Source organism: Hylobates moloch, unplaced genomic scaffold (genome assembly GCF_009828535.3).
Source record: "Hylobates moloch isolate HMO894 unplaced genomic scaffold, HMol_V3 SCAFFOLD_9, whole genome shotgun sequence".
Classification (NCBI taxonomy): Eukaryota; Metazoa; Chordata; class Mammalia; order Primates; family Hylobatidae; genus Hylobates; species Hylobates moloch.
The window spans coordinates 23964495-23977642 of record NW_026652284.1 but is presented as its reverse complement, the minus strand read 5'-3'; the positions used below and the strand labels follow the sequence as shown (position 1 = coordinate 23977642).

General features: G+C 51.4%; 1 protein-coding gene across 7 annotated transcripts in view; it reads right to left on the bottom strand.

The window, feature by feature from the left end:
• Positions 1-11971, bottom strand: part of MTFR1L (mitochondrial fission regulator 1 like) — an 18341-nt gene extending 6370 nt beyond the window's left edge. Inside the window, exons 1-7 of one of the 7 annotated variants that reach the window (XM_058443973.1) lie at positions 11262-11449; positions 10999-11121; positions 9052-9161; positions 8123-8227; positions 4823-4932; positions 4412-4623; positions 1448-1769 (exon numbers count right to left, since the gene is read on the bottom strand). In XM_058443973.1, the coding sequence (XP_058299956.1) occupies positions 1448-1769; positions 4412-4623; positions 4823-4932; positions 8123-8227; positions 9052-9075 (773 nt within the window). In that variant the 5' untranslated portion in view covers positions 9076-9161; positions 10999-11121; positions 11262-11449. Of the gene's footprint in view, positions 1-1447; positions 1770-4411; positions 4624-4822; positions 4933-8122; positions 8228-9051; positions 9162-10998; positions 11199-11261; positions 11450-11501; positions 11709-11886 lie in introns of those variants that run through there. The other 6 variants (XM_032759377.2, XM_032759376.2, XM_058443974.1 and 3 more) reach the window with 6 other exon arrangements.
• Between the last annotated feature and the right edge of the window lie 1177 nt (positions 11972-13148).

Genomic DNA, 13148 nt, shown 5'->3' with positions numbered 1-13148 from the left:
GGGAAGAAGTGAGGAGTGCCTCTGCCCGGCCGCCCCGTCTGGGAAGAAGTGAGGAGCGGCTCTGCCGGGCCACCACCCCGTCTGGGAAGAAGTGAGGAGCACCTCTGCCCGGCCACCACCCCGTCTGGGAAGAAGTGAGGAGCGCCTCTGCCTGGCTGCCCGTCGTCTGGGATGTGAGGAGCACCTCGGCCCGGCCGCCCATTATCTGGGATGTGAGGAGCACCTCGGCCCAGCCGCCCATCGTCTGGGATGTGAGGAGCGCCTCTGCCTGGCCACCCCGTCTGGGATGTGAGGAGCGCCTCTGCCCGGCTGCCCCATCCGGGAAGAAGTGAGGAGCTCCTCTGCCCGGCTGCCACCCCATCTGGGAAGTGAGGAGCGCCTCTGCCCGGCCGCCACCCCGTCTGGGAAGTGAGGAGCGCCTCTGCCCAGCGGCCCCATCTGGGAGGTCTACCACGGAGGCCAGAAGCAATGTGGGGGCTGGACGTGGTGGCTCACGCCTGTAGTCCCAGCACTCTGGGAGGCCGAGACGGGTTGCTCACTTGAGGCTAGGAGTTCGAGACCAGCCTGGCCAACGTGGCGAAACATATGAAAAATACAACAGACAAACCAACCAACCAACCCAGCGACAACAAAACAGGTCTACCCTGGAGTCATACGCTAATTTTTTCTATTTTCCTCCCTTTCTGATCCTTTATCCCACTTTTTCTTCCTCTTCCTTCTTCTTCTTTGTCAAATAGAGGATTGAGTTATTATCATTGATCCATACAAAGTCCCTCTCTCATTTATTTTCTTTAATTCCCACCCCCCATTTCTATTCCCCGTCTTCCCATGTGCAACCTTCCTAATATATTTGATATGCATCTTTTTGTTTGTATGTAAAAAACAACAACAACAAACAAATCCGAGCAATTCTGATGGGCAGCTAGGTTTTGGAACTACTGGTGAGTCTCAAAAGCCTTGTTAAATCACTGAATGTGCAGGGTTTGTTTGCACAATGGACCACTGTATTTTAAAGCAGAAATCTCCAACTTTATGAAATTCTCCTCTCACCAAAAAAGTCTACCAATTTGAGATAAGAAAACATAACAAAACATAATGTCATGCAACCCCTCACTTTGAAGGGTGGGGCATGAAGACACTGTCACTAGCAGTATGAGAACTGAAGTGGTAAAGCCACCTGAGAACAGAAGTTGGATTAGATGAGCCTTCTTGTAAAATCCCTACTAGCCTCATATTTGGTTGGGGTGCCCAAACCCAATAAATGTAAAGTGTTGCTCTTTCCTCAAACTGGGGCCCCAGGCACTGGCAAGCAGGTAGTCAGCAAGCTTTATGAATGACATAACATATGGTACTACTAAGAACTTACTATGTAAGTATGTTGCATTAGATAATTGGCCATGGGCAACTCTGAGTAAATAGATACCAGAGCTCCTCATCAGATACTTACAGATCTTGGCTCTGTTTCATTCGGTGAAAGTCCTTCAGGATACCCATCATGTCTGCAAAGCTGCTGGCCTTGGACAAAGAGATGCAGTCATCCTCTTCAGACGAACTGCAGGCAGCTTTGTGTTCTGGTTTGCAACATTCAGGGCTGGCAGAACAAAGCAGGGGGACTGATGGAAGCTCAGGGACCTCCACCTCTGTCTCTTCGGTGATGTCACTAATGACAAAGGAAGTTGTAGAGTGGAATGAGGATCCAAAACAAGGTAAGGGAGAAGAGACATTTGAACTTCCTGGAGATAAGAAATCTGGCGTTAATGAAGCCGAAGCTGAAAGAGAAAACAATAGGCATGGGTGGACATTGGGGCTAGAACACAGTAGCAATATCTTCTCCCCACAGCCCTGCCTACTGAACGTTCATTTCCTGGGCTCACACCATGACAATCTGGGAGCCAGGATGGTATCTGTAGCCAGTGGAGGGTCATTCCACTATGCTTCTCACTCGGGGGCTCAGAAAGCTGTAGAAAACCCAGCCCCATAAAGGCGTTGGCATTTAAAAGCTCCCATTCCACAACAGGCTGTGGAGTGATAGCCCTGTCATAGGCCAAAGCAGCAGTGACAGAGCTAAGGCCTGAATTTGTCCTTTTCTCTAACTAGACTAGTGCTTTTGACTATGCTCCTTTGAATCTTGCTATCTGTGAACTAGAAGACACGTTCTGAGCAAAACCAGAATGGTGACAGACCTCCCAACCTTCCCAAATTTCAGTGGAGAGGATTTCCTCAATTTTTACATTTCTAAAAATACTTTAAAAACACTAAATACACTAAAAACTATGTTTCTAAAAAACATGTTACTTCTGCTTGTCTCTTGGATGACAAAAAAGTAGCCAAGAAATATAAACAGAAAGTTTCAGTACAATTCGTCATAAAACTTCCATGTGAAGAAATTAAATACATGAAGATTTCAAATAACACCATCATTTTCATGTGTCCTACCAAATGATAAATTTCAGAGCTATGACTCTGAGTCAATGCAGAGTGAAAAAAATGAGGATGGGAGGAATATGAAGATAAGCCCTGAGCATCTTGGGAGAGATCCACCTGTTGGCTGTCCATGCCTCTGGTTAAGGCAGGCTTCCCATCCATTTCCAGTGGTTCTGCCTTAACTGTAGACAGAAAGCTGGAGGGGTGGGTTACAGGGCTTGTTTGCATAATGGACCACTGTTTTGTTTTTTTTTTTCTCTCTTTTTGAGATGGAGTCTCTGTCGCCCATGCTGGAGTGCAGTGGTGCAACTTCAGCTCACTGCAACCTCTACCTCTGCCTCTGCCTCCACCTCCCAGGTTCAGGTACGTGCTGCCATGCCTGGCTAATTTTTGTATTTTTTATAGAGACAGAGTTTCACCATGTTGGCCAGGCTGGTCTCAAACTCCTGACCTCAGGTGATCCACCCACCTCAGCCTTCCAAAGTGTTGGGATTACAGGCGTAAGCCACAGTGCCCAGCCACTGTATTTTAAGGCCAAAATCTCCAACTTTATGAAATTCTCCTTCCACCAAAAAAGTCTACCAATTTGAGATAAGAAAACATAACATAATGTCATGCAACTCCCCACTTTGAAGGGTGGGGCATGGGGACAATGGCACTAGCAGTATGAGAACTGAAGTGGTAAAGCCACTTGTGATCCCTGGTAGAAACGACAAGGCAAAGGAAGATAGGTGCTTAAAAAGGGTAAGTCTCAGTGGTGGTGGGGGGAATGTTTACTTCTTGTATTGAAAAGGAAAGCAGGGTGCGGTGGCTCATGGTTGTAATCCTAGCATTTTGGGAGGCTGAGGCAAGTGGATTGCTTGAGCTCAGGAGTTCAAGACCAGCCTGGGCAATGGCGAAACCCTCTCTCTACTAAAAATACAAAAAATTAGCTTGGCACGGTGGCATGCGCCTATAATCCCAGCTACTCGGGAGGCAGAGGCACGAGAATTGCTTGAACCCGGGAGGTGGAGGTTGCAGCGAGCCAAGATCGCGCCACCGCACTCTAACCTGGGTGACAGAGTAAGACTCTGTTTCAACCGCAGGCACAGTGGCTCATGCCTGCAATCTTAGCACTTTGGAAGGCTGAGCTGGGTAGATTGCTTGAGGCCAGGAGTTTGAGACCAGCCTAATATGGTGAAACCCCGTCTCTACTAAAAATAAAAAAATTAACCAGGCGTGGTGGTGCACAACTGTAATTCCAGCTACTCAGGAGGCTGAGGCACGAGAATCGCTTGAGCCTGGGAGGCAGAGGTTGCAGTGAGCCAAGATTGCGCCACTGCACTCCAGCCTGGGCAACAGAGCAAGAACCAGGACCCTGTCTCCAAAAAAAGGAAAGCTGGCTGGGCTTGGTGGCTCACATCTATAATCTCAGCACTTTGAGAGGCTGAGGTGGGTGGGTCATCTGAGGTCAGGAATACAAGACCAGCCTGGCCAACATGGTGAAACTCTGTCTCTACTAAAAATATAAAAATTAGCCAGGCCTGGTGGCACACCCCTGTAGTCCCAGCTACTCAGGAGGCTGAGGCAGGAGAATCACTTGCACCCAGGAGGCAGAGTGCAGTGAACTAAGATCGTGCCGCTGCACTTCCAGCCTGGGCGACAGAGCAAGACTCTGAGAGAAAAAAAAAAAAAAGCTACTGTCAGCTTATGTAAGATGTGATCTTAAAGACACTTAGAAGAGGGTATCAGTTTTGGGGCTAACGGAGGGACTCCACCTGGGGTCACAGGTTAATATTTTGTTCCTAACCAAACCATTCAGCCCAAAATGGCTGGTAGAAACCATCTAAGAGGCACTATAGGCTAGCCAGGTTTCAGGACAACCCCAGGGCCCGGAACCTAAGTACCTCCAAACCAAGGACTACCATTTACTTTACGCCTATCCTGCCCAAGAGCCAGGGGAAAGGAACAGCCTGTTATGTTCTGGCCCTGGCACAGGGGTTCCTACCTGCATCAGCTGCCACTATCTTTGCAATCTGGCTGCGCAAGTGGCTCAGCTCATCCTGCAGCTCAGTGGTGCGGCTTAGGGCTGGCAGGGCTGGCTTCTTCAGGGCCAGAAGCCTCTCCTCGGACCCACGCAGGTTGGGAACAGAGGCATTGCGCTGCATGACAATCAGAGGGCTGGGTTTCCAGGTGTGCCTCAGGGGGCGCGTATCACTCCTGGACCAGGGAAAACCAAGTCAGTTAGAGACAGCAGGCCACTGTGCTCCTAAAGTTCCTTCCCCCACTCCTATAAGAGTAGCATAGTAAGGTTCTCCTCCTCTCTGAGCCCACAGTTCTCATTCCTCTCTCCTTGCTGCCTGCCACCTCTTCTGAGAAGTTCTCCATTCCTTAGCAGACCAGCTACTGCCTGAACTACCTGACCCGGGCATATGTCTCCTCTTCATCCGCAGCAATCCAGGCGATGTCAGCCAGGGTAGGGACTGGGGGCACATCTCTCAAACACAGGTCAGAGATGTTGGGCAGGGTCTGTGGAGAAGCAAAATTCATCAACATTTACAGACGCCATGATGAGCCAATCAGAAACTGCAGAATACACAGGAGGGGTACCTAATCCGGCACTGGGTGTCAGGAAGGCTTCCTAGAGGGGGCAGAAGAAGGTTCCTGGTCGAAAACATTGAACAGAGGCCAGATGATAGTCAGGCATGGTGGCTCACACCTGTAATCCCAGCATTTGGGAGGCCGAGGCAGGCAGAATACTTGAGACCAAGAGTTTGAGATCAGCCTGGGCAACATGGCAAAACCCTGCCTCTACCAAAAAAATACAAAAATTATCTGGGTATCGTGGTATACGCCTGTAGTCCCAGCTGTTCAGGAGACTGAGGTGGGAGGATGGCTTCAACCCGGGAGGCAGAGGTTGCAGTGAGCTGAGATTGCGCCACTGTACTCTAGCGTGGACAACAGAGCCACACTCAGCCGGGCGCGGTGGCTCATGCTTGTAATCCCAGCACTTTGGGAGGCCGAGGCGGGCGGATCACGAGGTCAGGAGATCGAGACCACGGTGAAACCTCATCTCTACTAAAAAAATAATACAAAAAATTAGCCGGGCGTGGTGGCGGGCGCCTGTAGTCCCAGCTACTTGGAGAGGCTGAGGCAGGAGAATGGCGTGAACCCAGGAGGTGGAGCTTGCAGTGAGCCGAGATCCCGCCACTGCACTCCAGCCTGGGCGACAGAGCGAGACTCCGTCTCAAAAAAAAAAAAAAACAAAAAACAGAGCCACACTCAAAAACAAAAAGAGGCCAGACGCATGAAGAGTCTATGGGATTACAAACAGTTCTGTGTCTTCAGTGGAACAGGCCTGAGTCACCTTTTAATAGAGATGGCAACTGTCTAAAACCACTGTGCCCTCTGGTGAAAACAGAAGTACAAGGTCATCCACAACCTGTTGTAGCAATAGGAAATTTTTCCTGACTAGCTTTTTATAATCCTGTATAGCTAATTGAGATCTACATTGTTACAGCAATGCTGTTTTAAACAAACCTGAAAATTTCAATATATTTAGATTTAAATAAAAAGAAACGATTATATAAAAGGAACCATAATACGATTTCTTAAAATAGCTCCTCAACCTAGAGATGTTAAGTGAAAAATTAGGATTCAATCATGTTGACTGTGATTACAACAAAGTAAAAAACATCCAGCTAGAAAAAGAGGATTACACTAAGACATTAATAGTTATTGTATTATTACTGTGTAATTATAGGTAATTTATTTTCCTTTTACTTTTCATAATTTTAATATTTTCATATGCTTAAATTTTTCAAAATAAATTGGCAAGAGTCCCTTAAATAATATTTGAGGTAATTTAATAATAATAATAAATGCATATCTACACACAAGTAAAATTCAACTGTTTCTGCTACAAATTATTTGGTATGGTAGATGGATCCAGGATTGATCGCTCCTGTATTTAGATAGGAAACCTGGGACTCACAGGAGTTAAGTGATACTCCAAGGTCACACAGAGAAGAACTTCCAGTGACCCAGGAACTAGTGCTAAAATAGGCCATTGGGGGGAAGCCTCCATTTGTTTTCCTGATTAGCCCTGAATGCTCCTTTGCTCTTGACAATTAAATGAGTAAACACATATAAAGTACTCAGCACAGTGCCTGACACATAGTATGTGCTCAGTAAATGTTATCTAGTATTACTAATACTACTCACATATATTCCTGCTTTGTGAGACCCTGTACCTTTGATTGTCTCTGCCCAGCATCTGGCCAAAGAACTGAAGGGGGTATAGCCAAGTGTGGGGACAGCCTCCATGGAGTGAGCCACACTCCCTAGCTGTCTCCCTTTTTTTTTCTGATGCTTCTGAGGCAGTTAGGACCAGTTCCTGCCCAGGATCTTTTTTTTTTTTTTTTTTTTTTTTTTTTTTTTTTTTGAGACGGAGTCTCACTCTGTCACCCAGGCTGGAGTGCAGTGGCGTGATCTCGGCTCACTGCAAGCTCCACCTCCCGGGTTCACGCCATTCTCCTGCCTCAGCCTCTCCGAATAGCTGGGACTACAGGCGCCCGCCACCACGCCCGGCTAATGTTTTTGTATTTTTAGTAGAGACAGGGTTTCACCGTGGTCTCGATCTCCTGACCTCGTGATCCGCCCGCCTCGGCCTCCCAAAGTGCTGGGATTACAAGCGTGAGCCACCGCGCCCGGCCACTATCCTGCCCACAATCTTTAGGCAATTCTGGATAGCTGGCAATCTGAATATTGGGACAGCTTTTCCTGACCCCTACCCCTGCAACACTTCCAACTCCATTCCTGACCCTAATACCAACCCTGACACCTCTTCTAATTCCAGATCCAGTTCCTACAGACTCCACTTGTTAGCATCTTTTATACAGGTTTGGATCCTTCATTTCTGTTTCTACCTGGGCCCACATCCTTTTATGCACATATTTCTATCTCCTCTGTGTGGGTAGAAAGCACAAGTATTTCTTTTGTATCCCAGCTCCCCAAATGCACACATCTGAACCATATAGTTTGGGGCTGGTGCTTAACCATTAGTTCCTAGAGGGAGGCAGCTGGGACTAATAAATGCTACTTAGCTTTCTACCACAGAAGGGGTCTCAAGAGACCTGGGCCAGGTAGGAATCTCTGCTGCTGAGTGGGTGCTAAAGGATCCCTAGACACAGAGGTAAGACCAAAGCACCCCAGTAAAGGATGCCCAGATTGGCCAAAAAGAGCAGGCTGAGGAATTATGGCCTCAGAGAAACACTAAAAATAGTGGAGCCGGGCATGGTGGCTTGTGCCTGTAATCCCAGCTACATAGGAGGCTGAGGCAGGAGGACTGCTTGAGCCCAGGAGTTTAAGACCTAGCCTGGGCAACACAGGGAGACCTCATCTCAAAAAATAATAAAATAAATAAAAATACTGGCTACATGGCCAATTCTTAGGGCAGGTGAAGAAAAGTAGAGTTCAACTCAAAAGTCACAACACTCAGCGTCCCATGTGGGGGACTTGTCAGGTTCCTTGTGGTCACAGGTTTGTATGCACTCAGGAGGACACAGTGACCAGGATCTCCTATAAGCATTTAACAAATATTTCATAACAGAATTGAAAAGTGACCAGGAAACAACCTACTTGGGCAGTACCAAGGGCTTTGGGGCACAGAAGCAGCACTGTCTGAGCCTCTACTCTCCTGCCCTTCCAACATACTCACCTCAAAGGACGCCCGGGCACATGGCTTCAAGGGTAGGTTGGTCCCAATTCTTCTTACTACACTTCGAGCAGCCCCATGTGGCTTGTTTTGCCAGATTGGGATGGTCTGGAGCAGAGAGACAGAGACAGCTGCGACCCCAGAGAGTGAATCCAACTACCGCCCTTGTCCTCTCCTCTCTAGCAGGGAGACCGAATTCCACAAGCCTAGGGACAGGGCACTCTCCAGGGGCAAGTCAACTCTCAATTATAGTGAGGGCAGGTTCCCCAGTTGCCAGCCTACACCCTGGCCAGCCACCCAAGAGAATACCTGCTGCTGCTAAGGCAGTCAATGTTGGGAGGGTCAGTGAAGGGGAGAGGAAGTAGCTCAGTGTAGAGATTATCCAGGCTTTCCTTCCCGCCCTCTGTACAGAAAGGCAGACAAACACTGACTCCTGAAGTGCCCCAGGATCACAGTTGGTTCTTCTTCTTTTTTTTTTTTGAGACGGAGTCTCGCTCTGTCACCCAGGCTGGAGTGCGGTGGTGCGACCTCGGCTCACTGCAAGCTCCGCCTCCCGGGTTCACGCCATTCTCCTGCCTCAGCCTCCCGAGTAGCTGGGACTACAGGCGCCCACCAACACGCCCGGCTAATTTTTTGTATTTTTAGTAGAGACGGGGTTTCACTGTGTTAGCCAGGATGGTCTCGATCTCCTGACCTCGTGATCCGCCCGCCTCGGCCTCCCAAAGTGCTGGGATTACAGGCTTGAGCCACCGCGCCTGGCCTCATAGTTGGTTCTTCTCAGGGGGAGGGAGTGAAACGGTGGCCTTGCTCCAATTCCAGACCTCTGGAGAAAGGAGTGCTCAACTGCAGAGTCTCAGAACCTTATACAGTACTTCAGCAGACCCAGCACCCAACCTTCCCCACCATACCCCTGCCCTGGGAATGCCCCTTACCACACTGGCTTCCATTCCCGACATTTGAACCAGCTCCTGCACTCGAAGGACAAGGCAGCCACTGGGCAGCTCCGGGAGGCGGGAGGCGTGACTCCTTCATATCAGGCCATCTGGAAGAGCACCAGATTTCCCTCTTGTGAAACAACTCCCCACAGTGGGGATTCAATGGTCACTACACAAGCCCCACAAAACCAGGCCCTGCAGAGCCATGACTTCACAGGAGAGAAAACCAGCCCAAGAGGCTGCCCTCACCCAACACCTCTCTAAGTTCAGACTCTTAAAGGTTCTGTTAAAGATTTGCGGCCAGGCACGGTGGCTCGCACCTGTAATCCCAGCACTTTAGGAGGCCGAGGTGGGTGGATCAACCCAAGAGCCTTCCTGGGCTCTCAGGTTTCTTGAGGCAAAACTTCTAAAGATGCAGATAGAATCCTTGGTAGCTACAAAGCTCATCTAGCCAAATGATAGTACTATCCAAGCCCAGGATTCATTCTTGAAGATGAGATGTAAAAGAACTGCTGGGCCCTTGCAAAGGGAGAGATCAGAGAAAATAGGAGAACGAACACCAGCTCATGCCAATCTCAGTCTCCTGAGCTACAGAGAAAAAGAGCCAAAAAAGTTTATCCTGGCTCAGCCACCTTCTGGCTTTGTAGCTACAGGCAAGTTATTTAACTTTTCTGAACGTTGGTTTTTCCATCTGGAAAAAGGAGACAGGAAAAGCTGCCAATGGAGGCTACCTTAAGGGTCAATGAGTGAAATGGGGTTGAGTGCTTAATGAACTGTTAAAACATGACACAGATGGGTGAGGTGACATCTGACTGCTCTTCACAGCAGTCCTTGCATGGTGAGCAGATGCAATCAGTGTGCTCATTCATTCACTTGTTCATTAAACACCAACAGAACCCACTTGTGCCAGGCCTTGTGCTGGGCACCGTAGGGGCTATGGAAGGAGTAAGACACAGTCATGCTCTCAAGGAACTCGCTGTCCAGCAGAGTGATAGGACATGAATACACACTTCTAGCAAAGGCTGAGTATCACTAGGCAGGTGGCCAGATGAGGTCAGAGCTCTGGCCTAGTGCCCTGTAGTAAGTTGCGAGGGAGTAGGAAATGAAGACAAAACAGCAAGAGCACAGGTCCAGCACAAGAAGGTGAAGGATATGGAAAGAGGAGCAGAGCATGATAAAGCTACAAAAGTAGGGGGCAAGTCGTGAGGTCCGGGTGAGAAGTCACTGGGGAGCCCTGGACAGGCTCTGAACGGGGGACAGACTAGACTGACAAAGCAGCTCTTTCTGGAGACCTCCCGTGGAGGGTCCCCTCTTCTACCCTTGGGAGAGGAGGTGCCACTCACTTTAGGATACACATGGGGAAAGGAAGTTGGACAGGGGAAGGCACTTGTCTAAGGTCACTCAGTGGTCATGCCAGGGCAAAGCACCCAAAGCCTGGTCCGGGTCCTGCCACCTCCTGCGTGGGCTCCATCTTCTCGGCTCAGTTCAAGCCTTTATTATCAGAGTCCCTCTGTGTGCCAGGCTCTGTGCCGAATGTCCGTGTCGGCCACAAATTGCACTAACAGTGCTTACTGCCACTTCCTCTCCGACCTTACCTCCAAAGACCCAGCTGGGCCTAACCCTCACACACAGCCAGAGGAATCCTTCCCAAACACAGTTAATCACATCGCTCATCCGTTTAAAACTGGCTTACTAGAGCCAACACAGGATAAACTCCACAATCAGTCCCAAACCCATCTTTCTCTGCCCTCTCTAGACCACACTCACTGAACACAAAGGCCTGCACACTTGGCAGCCAGCCCTCCTGCTCTCCCCCTTGCCCTCCAGCCACACTGGCCCATAACCCCCAACACTGGGCCCACCCCTGAGCCCTGCATCAAACACCAGCGCCCCCTTCGCCGAGCTCATTCTTCATCATTCCTCAGAGCTCAGCTCAAGCATCACCTTCCTTCCCTGCGACAGGGTCAGGTCCTTTCCTGTGCGCTCCGCAGCACCCTGCCTGTCCCCTCGGAGTCCTCGCGAGAGGAACTAGATAACTGTGATCCCCGGGCACAGCACGGTGTCTGCCTAGGACACAGTGAGAGCTTCAACGCGCTGAACTAAACGAATGAAGGGGAACACCAACTCAGCTGTCACCCCCGCCCCCAAGTGTCACTGGCTAGAAGATCTTCCCCCGGTTCGCCGGCAGCACCGGTGGGTCTTGCCACCTCTGCGCCCCGCAGCCCTCCGGAGGCTGCCGTTGCTGTCTGTTGACAGGCGTCCCCTCAGAAGGGAGGTCCTCCAGCGCAGGGCCCCGCTCAGCACCCCTGGTCCCGGGGGCCCCCACGGAGGCCGCCGCGCTCAGTGAAACTTTGCCGCGTGCAGAGTGACCGGAGACCCGCGCGGACCCTCTCCCCGCGGGGACCGGCCAGGGCGAGCCGCCCCTCCCCCGCGGCAGACGACCCGACCTGGGCCAAGGTCGGCCAAGTCCTCGCCGCCTGCCCAGCGGCCCCTGGACCCACAGGACCCGGACCCGAGTGCGCGGAAGCCTCCGAGCCGCGGCCAGGTCTCAGAATGCGCGGCGGGGCAGCCCGGCCCGTCAAGCAGCGAAGCCGAAACTAGAAGCCTGAGGTCTGGCTTCGTCACTGTTTGCTGGGGAACTCCGACGAGCAACTACCCTTCGGGGACTCAGTTTCCCCCGGGCCAAGTGAGACGGACAGCTGCGGCTCCCGCGAGAACTCGCGCGGGAACAGGAGCCGCGGGCTCCGCACAGCGCCCGGCACGTAGACCCCGTCTACTATCGGGCTAGAAGGTCGCGCTCCCGCCTCCGCGCCGCCCTAGAACCTTTCTCACCTCAGGCTCGGGCTCCCGGACTCTCTCACCTCACGGTCCCTTCTTCCACCTTGGGCCGCCCAGCCTCCACCGCCCTCACTTCCGCTGACCCGCCCCCCGGAAGCGATCCTCCGCAGCTGCGCACCGAGCCGCACCTCCGCGCACCCTCGGGAGGCGGGTCCAGCTCGGTGGCAAGAGCAGCGCGGCCCCCGAGTGGGCGAGGGGCTGGCGGCCGCAGGCTCCGATCCCGCGGAGCACACTCCCCTCCATCGAGACCGTGACCCCGCGGGGTCTGTGTCCCCGGGAGGAGTTGGCTGCGTTTGGAGATCCCTGGGCCTAGTATTCGTCGCGTCCCCCTGCTTGTTGCTCTCCACGTTTAGCCCCATCCGACTTCTGGAAGCCGAGGGGTGTGTCGCTCGACCCCTAAAATATGCTCCGACCCCTAGGGCAAACTGCAGAATCCTCACCCTGGCCCCCTTCCCAGTTCTTGGTTCCCAGGCAAGTCCCTTTGCAAAGCCTCTCTCCAGCAAGAATGGGCAGAATGGGCCTCTTTCTCCTCTGACTCCTGCCCTCCAGCACTTTGCAGCTTTCTTCTCTCTCTGTTTTAGTCTCTCTCTCTCTCTCTCTCTCACACACACACACACACACACACACACACACACACACACACGGTATATTCAATGAGTGTGCTTGTTAGATGGGTACTTGATGCACAAGACTCCAGAGGCACTGTGGGAAGAGCCACATTCCTTCCAGGCTCACTAACCCACTCCCCCTTTGTCCTCCAGCCCTCACCTTCCTGGTCTGTGGCATGCAGCTCCTGGGTCACATTTCCTCCTCTGCCTTCAGCACAGCCTCGGGCTGTGCCTGGCTCCCAGGCTGGAGTTCCTTGGTTCCAAAGCCTACAGTCCCCTCTGCCAGAGACAGAGCTGGTTTCATGGGTGAACGGCCCAGGCAGTCACAACGGGCCGCATGCTCAGAACCCTGTACTTGGTTTAGTACTTTGCTGTTGCCGTCTTGAAATGATTTTCTAATAGGGGGTCTTGTGTTTTCATTTTGCACTGCGCTCTGCAAATTATGTAACTGGTCCTGGCAAGAGACCTCAGAGGTCATCCACCCTGATCTCCACCATATCTCAAACGCTGAAGATTGACTTCCAGGTCTGGCCGTCTTTCCAGGATGGCACATTGTGTTTTAATCATTACCTTTCCCTCCTGTGCGATGGTGGATCATGCAAGTCCACGCTGGCTGGCTGTCCTGGGTGTAGATGCTGATTTGGTGTC